Below are 16,699 nucleotides of genomic sequence, written 5' to 3'. Positions count from 1 at the left end.
GCTCCGCCTCCGCCCCGCCAGCTCCCTCTCCCGGAGCTGTTAGAATCCCAAGCCGCTGCCTGCGGGAGGGACGCGGAGGGCAGCCGGGCGGGCCAAGGCTTCCCCCGAAACCCAGCCGGATCGTGGTGGCCGCGCCCCCTCTTGGACTCGCCCACCCCTCCTGGTCTCCTGAGGCCGCCCCAAGCTTTACCCCTAATCTCCATACAGTGCCATGTAACTTTACAGTGTAATTTCGCGGCATTTGGGAGCTCGGCTCTCCCTTGAGTGAAGCTTGAAATCCGGTTTCGTCCAGCCTAGGTTTTCTCATATGAAACAAGAATACTAATACTCATACTAAATTTTCACTCATACTAAATTTTCAGCTCTTGTAAAAACCCCAGTCCGGTGCCTGTGTGAGAAACCTAGCCCTTCCCAGTTTCGTTTGAACTTAACCTGGGGGAAGTAGTCAAAGAGGAAAACATCCAGAGAGGCTGTTACTTGTTCAAGGTTGCCCAGTTTGTCAGAGATCTCTAGCGTGGGAGCTCTTGAACTGATTTATTTTCCCACGCGTGCGGGGTTGCTTGGGTAATCTCTATAACTCTCTTGGAGAACTGCAGTTTATCTTTTACTGCAGGGTAGCAGTAGTCAGGAAAATGATTGCTGATCCCTGTCCCAAGGCTTACATGTCAGACCTAGCAGGCAGATTTGGCTAGTTAGACAATAAAACAAGTTATCTCAAAGGCCAGGTGTGGTGCTCCTGTGGCTCATGCCATTAATCCTAGCCCTGGCTCTCGGGAGGCAAAGGTAGGAGGATCATTGTGAGTTCAAGAACAGCCTGGTTTACTGTTGAGGTCCAGAACTAAATAGAGACCCTGCCTCAAAATTATCTCAGACAGTATCAAAATTAAGTATCTCCTATCCCCTTTTAGGGCGTGGGAGAGGGATGGAGGATATGAACGGAAAGACCTTCCTGGCCTTTACTGAACAGAAGGGTCTCAGATTTTAGCACTCATGGCGTCTTGTAAGTATTTCATACACTGTCACATGTCAGTCTCAGAGGATGAAGTTACAGTAATGATTATTTTTCTAAACGATTTATTTATTTCATATATGTGGTTATACTGTCGCTGTCTTCAGACACAGCAGAAAATGGCATTGGATGACCATTACAGATGGTTGCTGGGAATTGAACTTAGGACCTATGGAAGAGCAGTCAGTGCTCTTAGCCACTGAGCCATCTCTCCAGCCCCTCCCCCCCCCCTTGATGGTTCTTTTTTAATATGAGGAAACTAAGGCTGAGACTGGAAAGATGGTTTAGTGGTTAAGGGTGTGTATTTAGAAGAACTCTGGTAGAAGACCAGAGCTTGGTTTTCAGTACCCAAACTGGCAGTTATAGGCGCCCTCTTCTGGCCTCCAAAAGTTCCTGCACACATGTACACAAAACCCAAACACAAATACACATAATTAAAAACAGAATAAGTCTTAGAAAAAAGCCAGGTGTGGTGGTGCACACTTTTAATCCCAGCATTCGGGAGGCAGACAGGTGGATTTCTATGAATTCAAGAGCAGCCCGGTCTGCAGAGTGAGTTCTAGGTCAACCACGGTCACATAGTGAAACCCAGAGAGAAAAGGAGAAACGCTCCCATGTGGCGGAAAGTAGGGGAGCTGGGGCTTCTTAAGCTCACTGGTTATTTGAAGTTCTGACTACTCTGCATTTGCAGACTGTGAGGACAAAGGAGACACCACATATTTATTTCTACTATTGGCTGATTATTAACTTTCCCTTTGGTATATGCCACGCAAGTCTGAGTGCACAGCCCTCAGGTCAGCCAGGCATGACCATGCACACCTGTAACTCTAGAACTTGGGAGGCTTCGGCAGAAGGATCAGGAGTTCAAGACCTACCTCAAAACAGCAAATAAATAAACAGGAAGAAAAGAAGGGGAAAAGAGCTTGTGTTCATAGCAGTAGGGCTAGAAATCTGGTTCTGTCTGATCAGGCAGGATGGCCAGCATGCTTGCAATTGTGGCACCTGGAAGGCTGAGGGCACCGGGCAGTGGTGGCGCACGCCTTTAATCCCAGCACTCGGGAGGCAGAGGCAGGTGGATTTCTGAGTTCGAGGCCAGCCTGATCTACAGAGTGAGTTCCAGGACAGCCAGGGCTACACAGAGAAACCCTGTCTCGAAAAACAAAAAATAAAATAAAACAAAACAAAAACCTAAAAACCAAAACAAAACAAAACAAAAAAAACAGGGGCAACCTGAACTATGTAGTGAGTCCCTGCTTCAAAAGAAAGAAAGAGAGAGAGAAAGAAAGAAAGAAAGAAAGAAAAGAAAGACATCTTCCCCACCCCCAAAATAAGTAAGCCAGTGAGATCAGTGGGTAAAGATGCCCTCCAGGAAGCCTGACAACCTGAGTTCAACCCCAAGGGCCCAGATGGTGAAGGGAGAGAACCAACTCCTTGCAAGTTGTTCTCCAACTGCCACAGATGCACTGTGGTGTTCCAGTGTGTGCATATGCACATTCATGTGCTCGCACGTGCATGTGTGTGTGTGTGTGTGTGTGTGTGCATACACAGAGAGAGACAGAGACAGAGAGACAGAGCACTCCTAACACCATTGATATATCAGTGAAATTAATAGACTACTTTTTAAAACTTTTGTATATAATTTGTGTGTGTGTGTGTGTGTGTGTGTGGTGTAGTGTACCCATGTGTATACATGGAGGTCACATGTTACCTGGAGCTCATTTGTCTAGCCAGTAAGCACTAGAGATCCACTAGTCTCCACTTCTGCCCTGTCACTCCTTGAGCTGCTGGGTTTATGGTCCCGAATGACTAACGAGAATCTGAATCCAAGTCCCCATGCTTGTGTGACCAGTACTTCACAGAGAAAGCCATCCCCGTCACCTTCTTTCTCTTTATTCTAAGATGTATCCAAGGCTGGCATCAAACTCCTTATGTAGCTGAAGCTGGCCTCGAATTCCCTATCTTCTTACCTCTTCCTTCCAGCTACCATGCTGGGGATTTGTTTGCTTGCTTGTTTATATTGTAATTGTGTGACTGTGGGCTCTCACGTGCTTCCTCTCCCTGAACCACAGAGCTGGGGTGTAGGGGAGAAGGGATACAGGAGAAAGAGATTTGAAAGTTGAGGAAGATGGCAGGGAGCATCTAAGATATGCAAAGTCCTGCTAGTCCTGAAGGGTGGTGTTTGGGGAAGTATTTAGGTGGGACCAGAGCAGAGCAGCATGCAAGGCGAGAAGAGAGGTTGAAATGAAAAGTGGAGCAGTTTGGTTGCACGTTGAGCCTTGTTTTTTTTTTTTTTTTTTTGAGACAGGGTTTCTCTGTGTAGTTCTGGCTGTCCTGGAACTCACTTTGTAGACAAGCCTGGCCTCGAACTCAGAAATCCACCTGCCTCTGCCTCCCCGGTGCTGGGATTAAAGGCGTGGAGCACTACGCCCGGCTTGGGACTTGGTTCTTATTCGTTTCACCAAATAAACACAGGAACAAACCGGGAAGGGATATTGCTAAGGCTTGTCTCCCGTTTGCTGCACAGGCAAATGATCCCAGTGTGCCCTGTCCTAGCTGGACTCCCCTGAGTGTCATGCCTTGATCCTCTGCCTGGCAGGGGGGTGGCCTTATTTAGCCTGGCCTGGCTCCTCTGAGCTTTCTTGGGAATGTCTATATATAGGGGAAGAGCGCAGCCCAGTTGCCACTGTCCATCTGCCTTCCTTGGACTCTGGTCCACCCCTCCCTGACCCTGGGCTCCATTTTCTTTCTGTTGATTTAGCGACTGTCCATGAGCCTTGCCTACCTCACTGCTTAGCCTGGACCCTGTGGGTTCTCAGGGTGTGTTTCCTTTGGACTTTCTCTGCTCTCCACTTTCACTCTACAGAGGATTAGCTAAACTCTAGGAAGAGGGGATCCCCTTTCATGTTTTCGTAACTATATGTGTACTTATGAAAATTTCATGTATAAGCTCACATCCAAACCCCAGGGGTTTCACGCTAGAAATACAAACTGAAGGAACAACATTGCTGACTGAGCTTTTTGCTCGTCTGGCGTGCTGGGGGGTGTGGCTCAGAGGGTAGACTGCTCACCTGTCGTGCATACAGCTCTGCTTTCAACTCTCAATATCAGATAAAACAAGGCATGGTGGTGTGTGTAAAACCCCAGCATCTGGAAGACAGAGGCAGGAGACTCAGGAGTTCAAGGTCCTCCCCAGCGACATAGTGAGTTCGAGGCCAGCCTGAGTTACATGAGACCCCGTCTCAAAAAAATATTAATCCTCTAAGTCACAGCAAACAGGCCACTCACACTCTAGAACCTAATTTTATAGTGGCAGGAAGAGTTCTAGGTATACAATATCTCGGACCAAAAAAAAAAAAAAAAACCCTCTTGCTGTCTTTATTATTTGGAGGACCCAGTGTTCTTACCAAAAAGTGGGCCCTGAACGCCTTTCCCCTGGCTGAGCAGACCTGGAGAGAAACTTTCTCCAGTGCTCATTTCTCCTCACAATGTGAACCTCACTCTCTTTACTCTGAACACTTCTAGGTGGTCCCCAGAGTCATGCTTGTCCAAATTTTCCCACAATGAAGTTACATAAGAATTGGCAAGGCTTGCCCGGCGTGGTGGCGCATGCCTTTAATCCCAGCACTCGGGAGGCAGAGGCAGGCGGATTTCTGAGTTCAAGGCCAGCCTGGTCTACAAAGTGAGTTCCAGGACAGCCAGGGTTACACAGAGAAACCCTGTCTCAACCCCCCACCCCACCCCCCACCCCCCACCCCCCACCCCCGCAAAGAAAAAGAATTGTCAAGGCTGCGGCTCAGTGCTCAAGAGCACTTGCTGTTCTTCCAGAGGACCTTGGTTCAGTTCCTAGCACCCACGTGGTGGCTCCCAACCGTGGGATCTGGTGTCTCCTTCCGGCCTCTTTGGGCCCTAGGCATACACATGACGCACAGACATATGCGCAGACAGAACATCCATACACATTAAGAAAATTACGTTTTAAAAGAATCGCCAGGGCTGGGGGTGTAGCTCAGTGGGTAGAGTACTTTATAGCATGCACAAGGCTGAGGCTTGAATTCCCACCCAGCGCTATAATCTAGCATGCCTATAGTCTCAGTGACTTGGGAGACTAAAGCAAGAGGGTCACTTGAACCCAGGATTCGGAGGGCGGCTCACTTGACAGGGCAGACTCTTTTGCAAAATAAATCAAAGGAGTTAAACAGGGTTTGGTGGTACATGCCTGTAGATCGAAGCCCTCTGGAGGTGGAAGTAGGGGGATTAGAACCTCAAGGATAACGTCGGCTACATAAGGGGTTCAAGGCCGGTCTGCACTATATGAGCTCTGGCTTCCAAAGTGAGGGAAAGAATTCCTCTATGGACTGTATGGCTTCTGCTGTAGTCAGATGGGGATAATAATAGTTACCTTCATGGAATGAATAGTAGATGAGATCACGGAATCAAGATGCTCAGCGTAGTGTGGGCACAGGTTGTGGGAGTTCAATACATGGTGTCACTAGCTCAATGCTACGCATCACTTCCCCTAGGCACCCAGCACAAGCTAGGTGACTTAGTCATCTGGGCTCATGGTTGCCATTTCTATCTTGGAGGAAGGTGTGCCTTGAGGGCCCTCACCATCCGCCCACATTCCCGTGGCTCAGGGGGAGAACAGAGTCGGGAATGAATGAATTTTGGACGTCAAGCCTGGGCTCTTCCCATTCTGCTGTGCCCTCCTTCTGGACATCCTCCCCCATTTTGAAACACATGTGCTGGAGTGGGGTGGGGGGAGGAGCTCCCCTAAGACAGTGGAGCAGGGCGGGGCCCTCCTCCTAAGAATCCAGGAGAACGCCAGAGAGTGCCACCTGCTCCGAAGCTTAAATTTCCCTGCAAAGGACCTTGGCTAAATTAGGTAATGGGCTAGGACTCTAGGAGGGGAGGGGCTTGCTGCCCCCTGCATCTGATTGGTCAGGATATCCAGTTCTGGGGAGGAGGGAGGAGGGAAGAGAGGATGCCCCTACAAATCCTGGGGGCTAGAGAGATCTGGGGCACCTTTGGGTGGTGGAGTGCGGAGGAGACAACCCACAGCGGAGGAGTCCCAGTCGCCAGCAACCATGGTAAGGACAAGAAGGGTCTTCACACTTTTGTCCCCAGGCTACTTCTAGGCCCCTCTCTGTCCTAGAACTGTGTGTTCTGTGGGCAGGAATATGGACATCTGAAGGTGGAAGGGTTGCCAGAACTCAAGTCCCGAGGAGATGTCCTATAAAGGCTATGACTTCTCTTGGGTGGGGAAGGCTGGCCAGGATAGTTCAGGAATTAATCTTCAAGGTTTATGAGTTCCTGGCCACCTTGAGGTTTGGAACAGTGCTATTGTGCAGCCAGAGCTGTGTGGAAAGGTCTTAGCCTGTCTGCTTCCACGGAGAGATGGAGAGCACGAGGGCAGAAAAGTGACCCAGCAGGGCAGACACAGAGTAGGCTTCATAGGCTCAGCCAAGCCTGTGGCGACCCAAGAAGGAAGGCTTCCTCTAAGAATCCTGAGGAGGATGGTTAGTAGGGTGGGTACCCGGCCAGCGTTAGAGCCTCTGACCAGCCACAGAGGGGGTCTGATCTGGACCTGCCACTTTCTTCTGCGTACCCCTCCTACTTGACTTGAAGAAGTAATTGGACTCCAGAGACCAGCTGCCATTGCCCATGCCCAACTAAAAATAGCCTATCCTCCTGGATCAGGCCAAGGGCCGGAGGAGGGAAGGAGGAACTGGGCCAGCTGGCTGAAGGATGTCTTGGGACTCGTCACCCCTTCTTCACCATCCCGAGTCCAAAGCCCTGACCCAGATGGCCTGGCTTGGATGTGTCCCAGAGAAATTCACAGAAATCTTACTTACATGCTCACATGTGGCATGCCAGGCCAACCCGAGTGAGCTACATAGCAAGACTCTCTAAACACCAAAGCCAGAACGTTGAAATGGAACAAAGGGTTTTTATTTTCACACCAGGGCAAGGCTCCGTCACATTTGACATCAAGAGAGGTGTTTACGCCGATGACCGAGTGGGAAGTCTTGCCTCTGAGAACTGTCTGAGGCAAAGCTGCCCATCTCTTCTTGTGGTCTCAGCGTCCAAGCGCTTGGCAGATGTTCTGTGACTTTTGCATTCCGTTATTTAGTTGAGGACAAATATTCATTGACCAACTGGTCAAGTCCCAGGCAGCAATAGGAGACAGGGAAACTAAAAGATCACCAGTGAATGGCACTAACACACTCAAGCCCTCTCTCAATCCTGATTTCTTATTATCTCTACAAAGTCATAGGAAGAGTGACTTGCCAAAGGTCACTGTTGGGGTGGGGGTTCCCCGACTACTCTCTGAAGAAACTGTGGGTATAACCTGTGTCCCTTTGGCACTGGGGATGGGCACCAACGGGTACCTGGGAGGTACTGCTGGTTTGGAGTGGTTCTGGAGGACCCAGGGGCTCTTCCTAATACAAGAGGGGGCTAGGGAGGCTGAAGCTGGGGTGAGAGTCTGCCCTTCTACGCTCTGATTCTCTCTGCTTTCTACAGACGGACCAACAGGCTGAGGCCAGGTCCTACCTCAGCGAGGAGATGATCGCTGGTGAGTAGAGCTAGCCATTGGGAGAGATGCGGTGTGAGGCTGACAATCCAACTGGCCTCACCCATCGCTCCTCCTGTCTCCCCGCTAGAGTTCAAGGCTGCCTTTGACATGTTCGATGCTGATGGCGGTGGGGACATCAGCGTTAAAGAGTTGGGCACCGTGATGAGGATGCTAGGGCAGACACCCACCAAAGAGGAATTGGATGCCATCATCGAGGAGGTGGACGAGGATGGTGAGTTGGGCTCCTCCAGGGCAGGGGACCGGGAGGAGAGAGGCACAGGGCACCTTGGGCTAAGCAGGCCCCACATCTGCCAACCCCGATCCTTGCAGGCAGCGGTACTATCGACTTTGAAGAGTTCTTGGTCATGATGGTGCGCCAGATGAAAGAGGATGCGAAGGGGAAGAGCGAAGAGGAACTGGCTGAGTGCTTCCGCATCTTTGACAGGTGCGTGGGGCTTCCGGGATCCTGGACCTGAGAGCAGATGGAGCCCGTGGGCCTGAAGTGAAGAAGCAGGCTGGCCAGGGTGAGGTTGACCCTGTGTCCTTCTCTGTCCTTCCCTCCCAAAGGAACGCAGACGGCTACATTGATGCTGAGGAGCTAGCTGAGATTTTCCGGGCTTCTGGGGAGCATGTGACAGAAGAGGAGATCGAATCCCTGATGAAGGATGGTGATAAAAACAACGACGGCCGCATTGACTTTGATGGTGAGGGCCAGCTGGTGCTCTTGGCTTTGTGGGTGGGGCTGGGAATAGACTAAATTCCTTCTCATTCTATTGACGGTAACGAGTAGGCACCCGCTGTGCCCTGAACGGTACGCCTGACCTAGTCCCTCTTCTTCGCAGAGTTTCTGAAGATGATGGAGGGCGTTCAGTAAGGAGACGGTCTTTGTTCGTGTCCATCCAGACTGCAGGTCCCCTGGGCGTGGGCAGCTCCACCTTTGCTTTCCCTGCCTCACACGGGAAAGGCTGCTCCTTTGGGCTCTGTGACTGGAAGGAATAAAAGTTGACAATGTAAAGCTGGCTTGACCGACTGATTGAGGGCAAGGGATCTTAGGGACTGCCTGGCACAGAGCAGCTGGGTATGAAAAGAAGGAGGGGCCACGCGAGCCGGAGGCTTGGGCGGCAGAGAGCTGGGCGGAGCTCGCAGGTTCGCAGCCGGCTACCAGCAGCTGGAGCTAGCAGTGGGCAACTGGACAAATGGTCCACCCTTGCGCTTGGCGCTGGAAGAGGGAGGTCCCAAGGTGAGCCGGCCGCCTGTTACCTGGGACGGATAGGGTAAGGGTGTGCGGAAGCTGGAACCAGGTAAGAGGCAACGCTTCTTTCCCCCCACCATTTCTGGAACCTCTTGGATCTTGGGTGTGGTACGTTCACCCTCTGCAGGCCGCCCTGCCGAGGAGAGTTTGTCCATCCATCCCAAATGGATGCACTTTACACACAAGTAGGATGCAGCGTTCCAGGCCCAAAGCTGGGAAGGAGCATGATTCCTGCCCCTGTCCCCATCTCCCCTCCTTCAGCATCCTTCCATTGTGCTCCAGAGGGCCAAGGGGCATGATCTAGCTAAATGAAAGTTATCCTGAGGTAGGGTGGACCTGGTAGATTCGAGTCCTCCCTAAATGAGTGTAGTACTTTAGCCTCGGAGTCAGGTTGTTTGGGTTTGAATCCTCATGGCCTATGACAACTTCAACCTCTCTGTGCCTCAGTTTCCACATCTGTAAAACGAAGGTATGGAATATTTAGTGGAGGGCAGGACTCCGAGAAGACTTGTGTGTAAAGTGCTTAGCACCGCCATATAGCGACTGTCATTTAATAAATGCTGGCACTTACTTGGCTCTGGAAGATGGAACCAACAAAGGAATGCTAGGCAAATGCTCGGCCGCTGAGTCACATTCCCTTTTTTATTTTTTTAAAGACAGGATCACTTTATGCAGCCCTGGCTACTTTGGAACTCACTATGTAGACCAGGCTGGCCTTAAACTTACCAACCTCTGCCTCCTGGGTGCTGGGATTAATTATTTAATTAATTAATACACCCAGTCTGCCATCATTCTTGAAACTTGGAATTTTCTTACTTCATTCATACTTTAGCCCACCCCTTCCATCCCTGTCCTGTCCTCTTCCCCCCACATAAACATTAAAAAAAACCAAAACCTCTTTTTAGATTTATTTAGGTGTGTAAATGTTTTACCTGGTGCCCGAGGAAGCCGGACAATGGCATTGAATCCTCTGGAACTGGAGTTAAAGATGTTATGAGCCATCAAATGGGTGATTGGGAACCAAACCCAGGTCCTCTTGCAAGAGCAACAAGTGTCCTTAACCTCTGAATTCTCTCTCTTGCCCCTCAACTTAAAACTACTTGAAAATGACATGTCTGTTACATGTGTTTGCTGGTGTGTACCCATGGTGTACCCCCAGGTAGAAGCTAGAGGACAACTTCTGGGGGCCATTTTCCCTTTGCACTTTGTGGGGACTGGGATTGAACTCAATCTGGCTTGCGGGCAAGCATGGTACAGCACCTCTTCCTCCTTCATCATATACTTCACAGCTTCTGTCTTCAGCCCAGCCTGGTGCTGGGGTCTAGAAATCACCAAGGGCCTACTATGTGCTGTCAGCCTTATAACTCAAGCCATTGCTTGCCTGGTTCTTATAACAGGTAATGTCTCCCCTGCTCTAAACTACAGCCAAGAGGATCCGTTCGTTCTACACCTCTCATGCCGCTGCTGTGCCCAAGGATTCTTTAGCCTCTGTTACCTTCAAGATGAGTCTTAATCTGCTGCCCGACCCACTCCTCTCTGCAGTCCTGGGGACTGAACTAGATTCTCAGTAACAGGCATTTTGCCCCTGGACTCTTCCAGCCACCTAAGCATTTTGATGTGGCTGCGAGCCCCGAGGAAGTGCTCTTCCCCGGAATGCTTGTACCCCCGGAAACACCCCCCTTTCCTCCCACTGCAGTGCTTGCTCTACAGCATCTTACACTGAGTCCCTACACGTATTAAGAGAAGATCTCACTCTGTAGCCCAAGCTGGGCTCCAACTCTCAATCCTCCTGCCTCAGTCTGCTGAATGATGGGATTACAGGTGTCTGCTACAGTACCTGCTCCTTTGCTCCATCTCTGGAGCATCTCTTTCGGCAATCCCACTAGTAAACATTTGCATTCTGTGTAGAAAACTTGGATGTTATGTGTATGATGGTGGTGGTGTGTGTTTATGCATGCTACAGTGCACATATGTAGAAACCTTGGATGTTATGTGTATGATGGTGGTCGTGTGTGTTATGTGTATAATGGTGGTGGTGTATGTTTATGCATGCTACAGTGCACATATGGAGAAACCTTGGATGTTATGTGTATGAGGGTGGTGGTGGTGTGTGTTTATGCATGCTACAGTGCACATATGTAGAAACCTTGGATGTTATGTGTATGATGGTGGTGGTGTGTGTTTATGCATGCTACAGTGCACATATGGAGAAACCTTGGATGTTATGTGAATGAGGGTGGTGGTGGTGTGTGTTTATGCATGCTACAGTGCACATATGTAGAAACCTTGGATGTTATGTGTATGATGGTGGTGGTGTGTGTTTATGCATGCTACAGTGCACATATGTAGAAACCTTGGATGTTATGTGTATGATGGTGGTGGTGTGTGTTTATGCATGCTACAGTGCACATATGTAGAAACCTTGGATGTTATGTGTATGATGGTGGTGGTGTGTGTTTATGCTACAGTGCACATAGGGAGGTCAGAGAATGTTCTGACTTGATGGAGCTCAGCTCATCAGGATAGATACTATAGATCCACCCAGGTCCTTATTTGGCTTTTAACTAGTTACAACTGAGTCCTTGGAACTGGGTAGGTTGGTTGACCACAGAGGACTAAAGGCCATCCTTGAGGACCACATGTTACAGCCTCCCAAGACAGACACAAACACTACCCCACTGCTTCAGTATTTATCCGGAATATGTTTAGTTCCAGTTTCAGAGCACGCCTGTTCTCAGGCACCCTCTGTTCTAATCAGTTCTGGGTGGTGCCCGGGCTGCTTCAAGGACTACGCCCTTTTCCTTTGCTAGAATTACAGGCTTGTTCCACCCTGTTGAATTTAGACCTCTGAGATAGAGCCTCGATAATATAATACTAAGGATCTATGTAGACCAGGCTGGCCTTGAACTTTTAGCTGTCCTCCTGCCTCTACTTCCAAGTGCTGGAATTAAATAAGTCACTACCAGCACCCGGCTCGATTTACCTTCCCTAGATAGGGTATAGCTCAGGCTGGCCTCAAACTAGGACCTTAAAGACGATCTTGAACTCTCTGCCTGTACCTCTTGGAGCGCGGTGAGGACAGTCATACCCTAGGTTCCTGTGGTTCTAAGGACTGAATACAGGGTCTCATGAATGACAGGCGACAGCTCTTCCAACTAAAGCCCAGCCTTTGCGGAACAACACGTATGTTAACTAGAGCAGTGAAAGTAACCTGGAGATCACCGGAAACACAACTCTTCTGCCACTCCTCCTAGCAGAAATCGTAGTTTAACAAGATCCTAAATGGGTTTGCCCACATTAAGATGGACTATAAAGCTCTATGCCCAAGGGAAAACTAAGACCACCACTAACTTCTGAGCTGACAACTCATTTTTTTACTCATGGCTGCTAGAAGTCGCCTAGGAAGAGTAGGAGCTAACAGTAGTTAACAGGGGCTGCCCAGAAACTTCCAGACAGGTCAGGCCAGGCCCTTTGCTTCCCCTCCCTCTTCCCACAGGGCTGCACAACTGCTCAATGAGCTGACAACTTGGGCAGGGCCCATAAGACCTCGTGGAGATGGAGTAGGAGATGAAATCACCCACCCGGGTCCAGAGCCAACCTTTCTATCCTCCAGAGCTTGGGCCTGCTACAGGGCAACCGGAGTCAGGCCCCCCACCCCCCAGATCTTTAACATGAAAGTGAGTGTCTGGCACTTCTATAGATTCTTGAGCTTAGGGTCTGGTTTAGTCGCATCTGTATCCCAACTGGAACTGTCCCCGATGGTCACTGTGTGTTCCTAGCGCATGCTCTAACTCCTTACAAGTGGACACCAGTTTTGGTGCTGGGATTGAATCTGGTACCTCACTCGGATCAAACAGGCTCTCTGCCAGGGAGCTATACCTCTAGGCAAATACACAGTATGTGACTCCCACTGTCAATCAGCTGCTTCCAACCAACACTGTAGACAATGGGCCAGAACACAGATTTAAGCTACCCCCCCCCTGCATCCTCTGGCTGAGGGTAACTTGAGAAAACAATTTATACAAAACAATCAATGTGTATTTATTTAATATACATTGTTAAGGGTTCAAGCAGACTTAATTTATTTATTTTTTGTTTTTCGAGACAGGGTTTCTCTGTATAGCCCTGGCTGTCCTGGAGCTTACTTTGTAGACCAGGTTGGCCTTGAACTCAGAAATCCGCCTGCCTCTGCCTCCCGAGTGCTGGGATTAAAGGCGAGCGCCACCACGCCCGGCTAGTCAAGCAGACTTAATTTAAAAACGAAACAAAACAAAAATAACATAGTTTAGAAATCAAGGAGAAAGGACAGATAGTCTAAGAAAAAAGACAACACAAAAGAGGGGCAGGGCGGCCAGCTTGCATCAGGGATCTTGGCTGGAGACCTGCTTTGAATAGGTTTCTTGCAGGTATTTCTTAAATGCTGGAAGAGAACAAATGGGGCTCGAGTGAGTGATGGATTGGGGCGTGGGGGAAGGGGCGGCAGGGCCCATTCTCCCTGTCCAGCAGATACCCATGTTGCCGTCTGGTGGTTTCCAGAGTCCAGGGAAGGATCAGGAGATATATTCTATTCATAGACCCCTTCATCTATCTATGTGAGAATGGAAGCACTAGCAGGACGGATGTGGGAGAAGCCAACCCGGCCCTCAGGGTCTCTCTGAATGCTGGCAAGGATCACCCTGAGCTGGACAAGGTCCTACCTGTGGGGTTTTTCCAGAGTTCCGCAGCGTGTGTGTTCAAAGGGCTATCGATGTTGGGTTCTGTGGACAGAGTCAGAACAGTCAGAGGGATTAAGAGGCTCATTCAGGGGCTCCCTGGCAAACGCCCAGGGTGTGTAGGGATGGTGGTGGTGGCGTCTCAGAAGTTACCTCCTAGCAGGCTCTGGATAGAGAGCAAGATAGTCCTGACATCATATAGTGCAGACCACTTATCCTTGAGGATGTCCAGGCAGATGTTGCCCTGGGTGTCCACGTTGGGGTGGTAGCAGGGTGTGAGGAACTTCACTGTGGGTGCGTTGTAAGGGTAGCCGCTGGGGAACTCTAGGGAGAGTTTGTACCTCAGGTCTTCATATACCTGGCATTTGGGGAAAGAATGGAGAGTAAGTCCCCCGCTCACCTTGTGCACTGCCGCCATCCCATCCTGCAGCCCACATTCCATCCAAGCCCCAAATAAGGGCCATGCAGGTAGGAACTTCTGTGTGCTTCTGCATCTGACTAGCAAGCTAGACGTTAAGTTGGCCAATGGTGCTTTCTTCTAGTGATGTCAGTGACCTTCCGGTCCAAAGATTGTGACCCGGCATTCCGAGGGCTACCAGAGTGGTCCGAATAGTATCTCAATTGCTAAAGTGAGACTTTAGACTCAATTTCTGATGATTTAAAACCATATCTGCATTAACAGGAAGCTGTTTGTGCCCTCCCTCAAGCTAAGGTCCTCTACCCTACTTTATCGTGGTCTATAGACGGCACTGCCTGAAGAGTCCCTCTCATACTAAAAGAACATGGCCACAGGGCTCAGAGCCTGTGCCCAGGCAAAGTGCTGCCCACTTACGGTGCCGGCTGCTCCGTGGATGGTCCCCACCCACTTGAACAGGTTGTCTGACTCAGGGAAGGCGGAGATTCCTTTGTCACCAGATGTCTGAGGAAGGAAACAACACTCAACTGCTGGGTTCCAGTGTACACTTTCAGGCACAGCCAAAGGGGTCACTTGTTGGGAGCCCACTCTTAGCAGAAAGCGGCTATCATCTCTGCAGCCATCTCAGGCTATTTACTTACAGGTTGGTACTTTTCCACCCTGACGAGAGACAATGCTGCTTTTGCAAGAAGCTCACCACAGCTGAACACACTCTAATATCATCCTGTTTTTCCCAAACACATCCTGGACTGGCTAAGTGTCTCCAGCTGCACTCCCCAGCCTGTGCTTATACACCTATAGTTGCCTTCCAATAAATGAGACTTGAAACTGTCTTGTCCCCATTCTTTGCATCTCTTGCCCCTCCATCTCCACTCTCTCTCTTGCAGACCCTGTTGACTGAACCTGTTGATTGACCGGGTCAATCACTGGGTGAGAGCCTGCACTGCCCGCAGCATACTCTGCCTCTGAATAAAGCAGTTAGAGCCAACTCTCAGGCTGATCGCCAGGCTAGGAGGCAACAGGAGGCACCTCCCGTGCTTCCAAAGTTTCCCTCCAAAATCTGGTTTTCACCAGGAATTTAAGTGTCACTAAAACATGCAGATTGCTATTTAGGGGTAATGTAGCAAAGGACGACCAGAGGAGAGAATTCGAAGGTGATGGGACCAGCAATTCCAAGAAGGGTGGGGCTGGGCAAGGTTAGAGCTGGGGCCTGAAAAGGTAAGCATCGATGAGCCCAGATAAGCCCGACAGCTGCGGAGCTCGTGACGGTGGGCGTTCAAAGGGCTTCCATAAGTGAGTACATTGCACCCATACTAGCAGGTGGCCTGAAGTAGTAAAGGAAGTTACGGATAACGGGGTGGGGGATGGGAAGGTAGGTCAATTGATCTTAGAACACACTTACCATGAGGATCATCAGTTCCTGCTGTAGCCTGCAAGGAGAAGTCGGGGTTACTCGGGGCAATGGATACTGTCGAGGAAATATATCACTTCCCACACGACTATCCTGTCGTGGAGGCCTTACCCCTTCTTCAAAGGCAGGTTCAGCTCTGGCACTCAATTAGAGGACCCAGGTGAGCCTTCGACCCCATGTTAACCCCAGCGCTCGCAGGGCAACCTATGAGAGCTGCCTGGCAGCGCCATCAGCCTTCCATTTCCTGCGTTCCTGGTACCCCCTCATTTGTCCCAAAGCCCCGGGGTGACCTCCGCACCACTCACCGCTTGCCCACAGGGCCTCGGGCGGCGCCCCCGCAGGGCTCGGCTCCTTTTCGAACCGCGGCAACGCTGGCAGCAGCTGGGTCGCGGTTTTGTGAGGCCATCCCAGAGGTACTGGCACCGAGACAGGAGTGTGGAGAGGAAAGGGCAACTGCGGGGCTGCGGGCCGCCGCCCGCGTTTGAATTGCAACCCTCCCGCTGCGCTAGCCAATCAAAGGCTCGCTTAGGTTTGATCCAGCCAATGGGACGCCCCGGAATGCTCTGCCCCTGCGCAACTGCTAGGTCCTCCCCAGTAACGCGCCACGATTGGACGGCGGGGCGTGCCTCAGCTAGCCAATTGGTGAAGAAAGCTGCCATTAACTAACGAATCGGTGGCGGATTGGTGGCCTTTGGACGACGCCGACCATTAAAGGGTCCAAGGACCGGTCCACGTGTATTCGCCGCCCCTCCCCCGCCGGGTCTCTTTGGAACCCCGACTCCTGTCGCTGGCCTGTGATTTGGCTGTGCAGCCAGGTATGAATTTGACTTCTTGATCCCTCCTGCTTTCACTGCCAAGTGTTGAGATTTCACGAACGAGTGCTCACACACCGGGCGGTGGTTGGACTTCCGTCCAAATTCGCTGGTCCGTCCAGGGACACGCCCAGCAGGGGGCACATCTTCTGGAATAGGAAGCATTTTTCTCCTCACCCTATTAAAATGTTAGTTACTTTGGGTTCCCAAGAACTTAAGCCGGGCGTGGTGGCGCACGCCTTTAATCCCAGCACTGGGAGGCAGAGGCAGGCGGATTTCTGAGTTCGAGGCCAGCCTGGTCTACAAAGTGAGTTCCAGGACAGCCAGGGCTATACAGAGAAACCCTGTCTCGAAAACCAAAAACCAAAAAAAAAAAAAAAAAAAAAAGGGGGGGGGGCCTGGAGAGATGGCTCAGCGGTTAAGAGCACTGATTGCTCTTCCAAAGATCCTGAGTTCAAATCCCAGCAACCACATGGTAGCTCACAACTATCCTTAACGCGATCTGACTCCCTCT

General features: G+C 50.5%; 2 protein-coding genes across 2 annotated transcripts; one reads left to right on the top strand and one right to left on the bottom strand.

The window, feature by feature from the left end:
- Positions 1 to 6,024: 6,024 nt before the first annotated feature.
- On the top strand, positions 6,025 to 8,598 carry Tnnc2 (troponin C2, fast). Its single transcript, NM_009394.2, has 6 exons — positions 6,025 to 6,096; positions 7,532 to 7,583; positions 7,672 to 7,815; positions 7,914 to 8,028; positions 8,151 to 8,287; positions 8,426 to 8,598. Exons 1-6 carry the CDS (start codon positions 6,094 to 6,096, stop codon positions 8,455 to 8,457), a joined length of 483 nt encoding a protein of 160 aa, NP_033420.1. The 5' UTR covers positions 6,025 to 6,093; the 3' UTR covers positions 8,458 to 8,598.
- Positions 8,599 to 12,856: 4,258 nt separating this feature from the next.
- On the bottom strand, positions 12,857 to 15,830 carry Ube2c (ubiquitin-conjugating enzyme E2C). The gene is made up of 6 exons (NM_026785.2): positions 15,679 to 15,830; positions 15,365 to 15,392; positions 14,380 to 14,466; positions 13,701 to 13,905; positions 13,533 to 13,592; positions 12,857 to 13,255 (listed from the first exon to the last, which is right to left on the bottom strand). Exons 1-6 carry the CDS (start codon positions 15,777 to 15,779, stop codon positions 13,197 to 13,199), a joined length of 540 nt encoding a protein of 179 aa, NP_081061.1. The 5' UTR covers positions 15,780 to 15,830; the 3' UTR covers positions 12,857 to 13,196.
- Positions 15,831 to 16,699: the final 869 nt, after the last annotated feature.

Source organism: Mus musculus, chromosome 2 (assembly GCF_000001635.26).
Source record: "Mus musculus strain C57BL/6J chromosome 2, GRCm38.p6 C57BL/6J".
NCBI classification, from domain to species: domain Eukaryota; kingdom Metazoa; phylum Chordata; class Mammalia; order Rodentia; family Muridae; genus Mus; species Mus musculus.
Note: the sequence above shows the minus strand (reverse complement) of the source record. Positions and strands in the feature narration are given on the sequence as shown.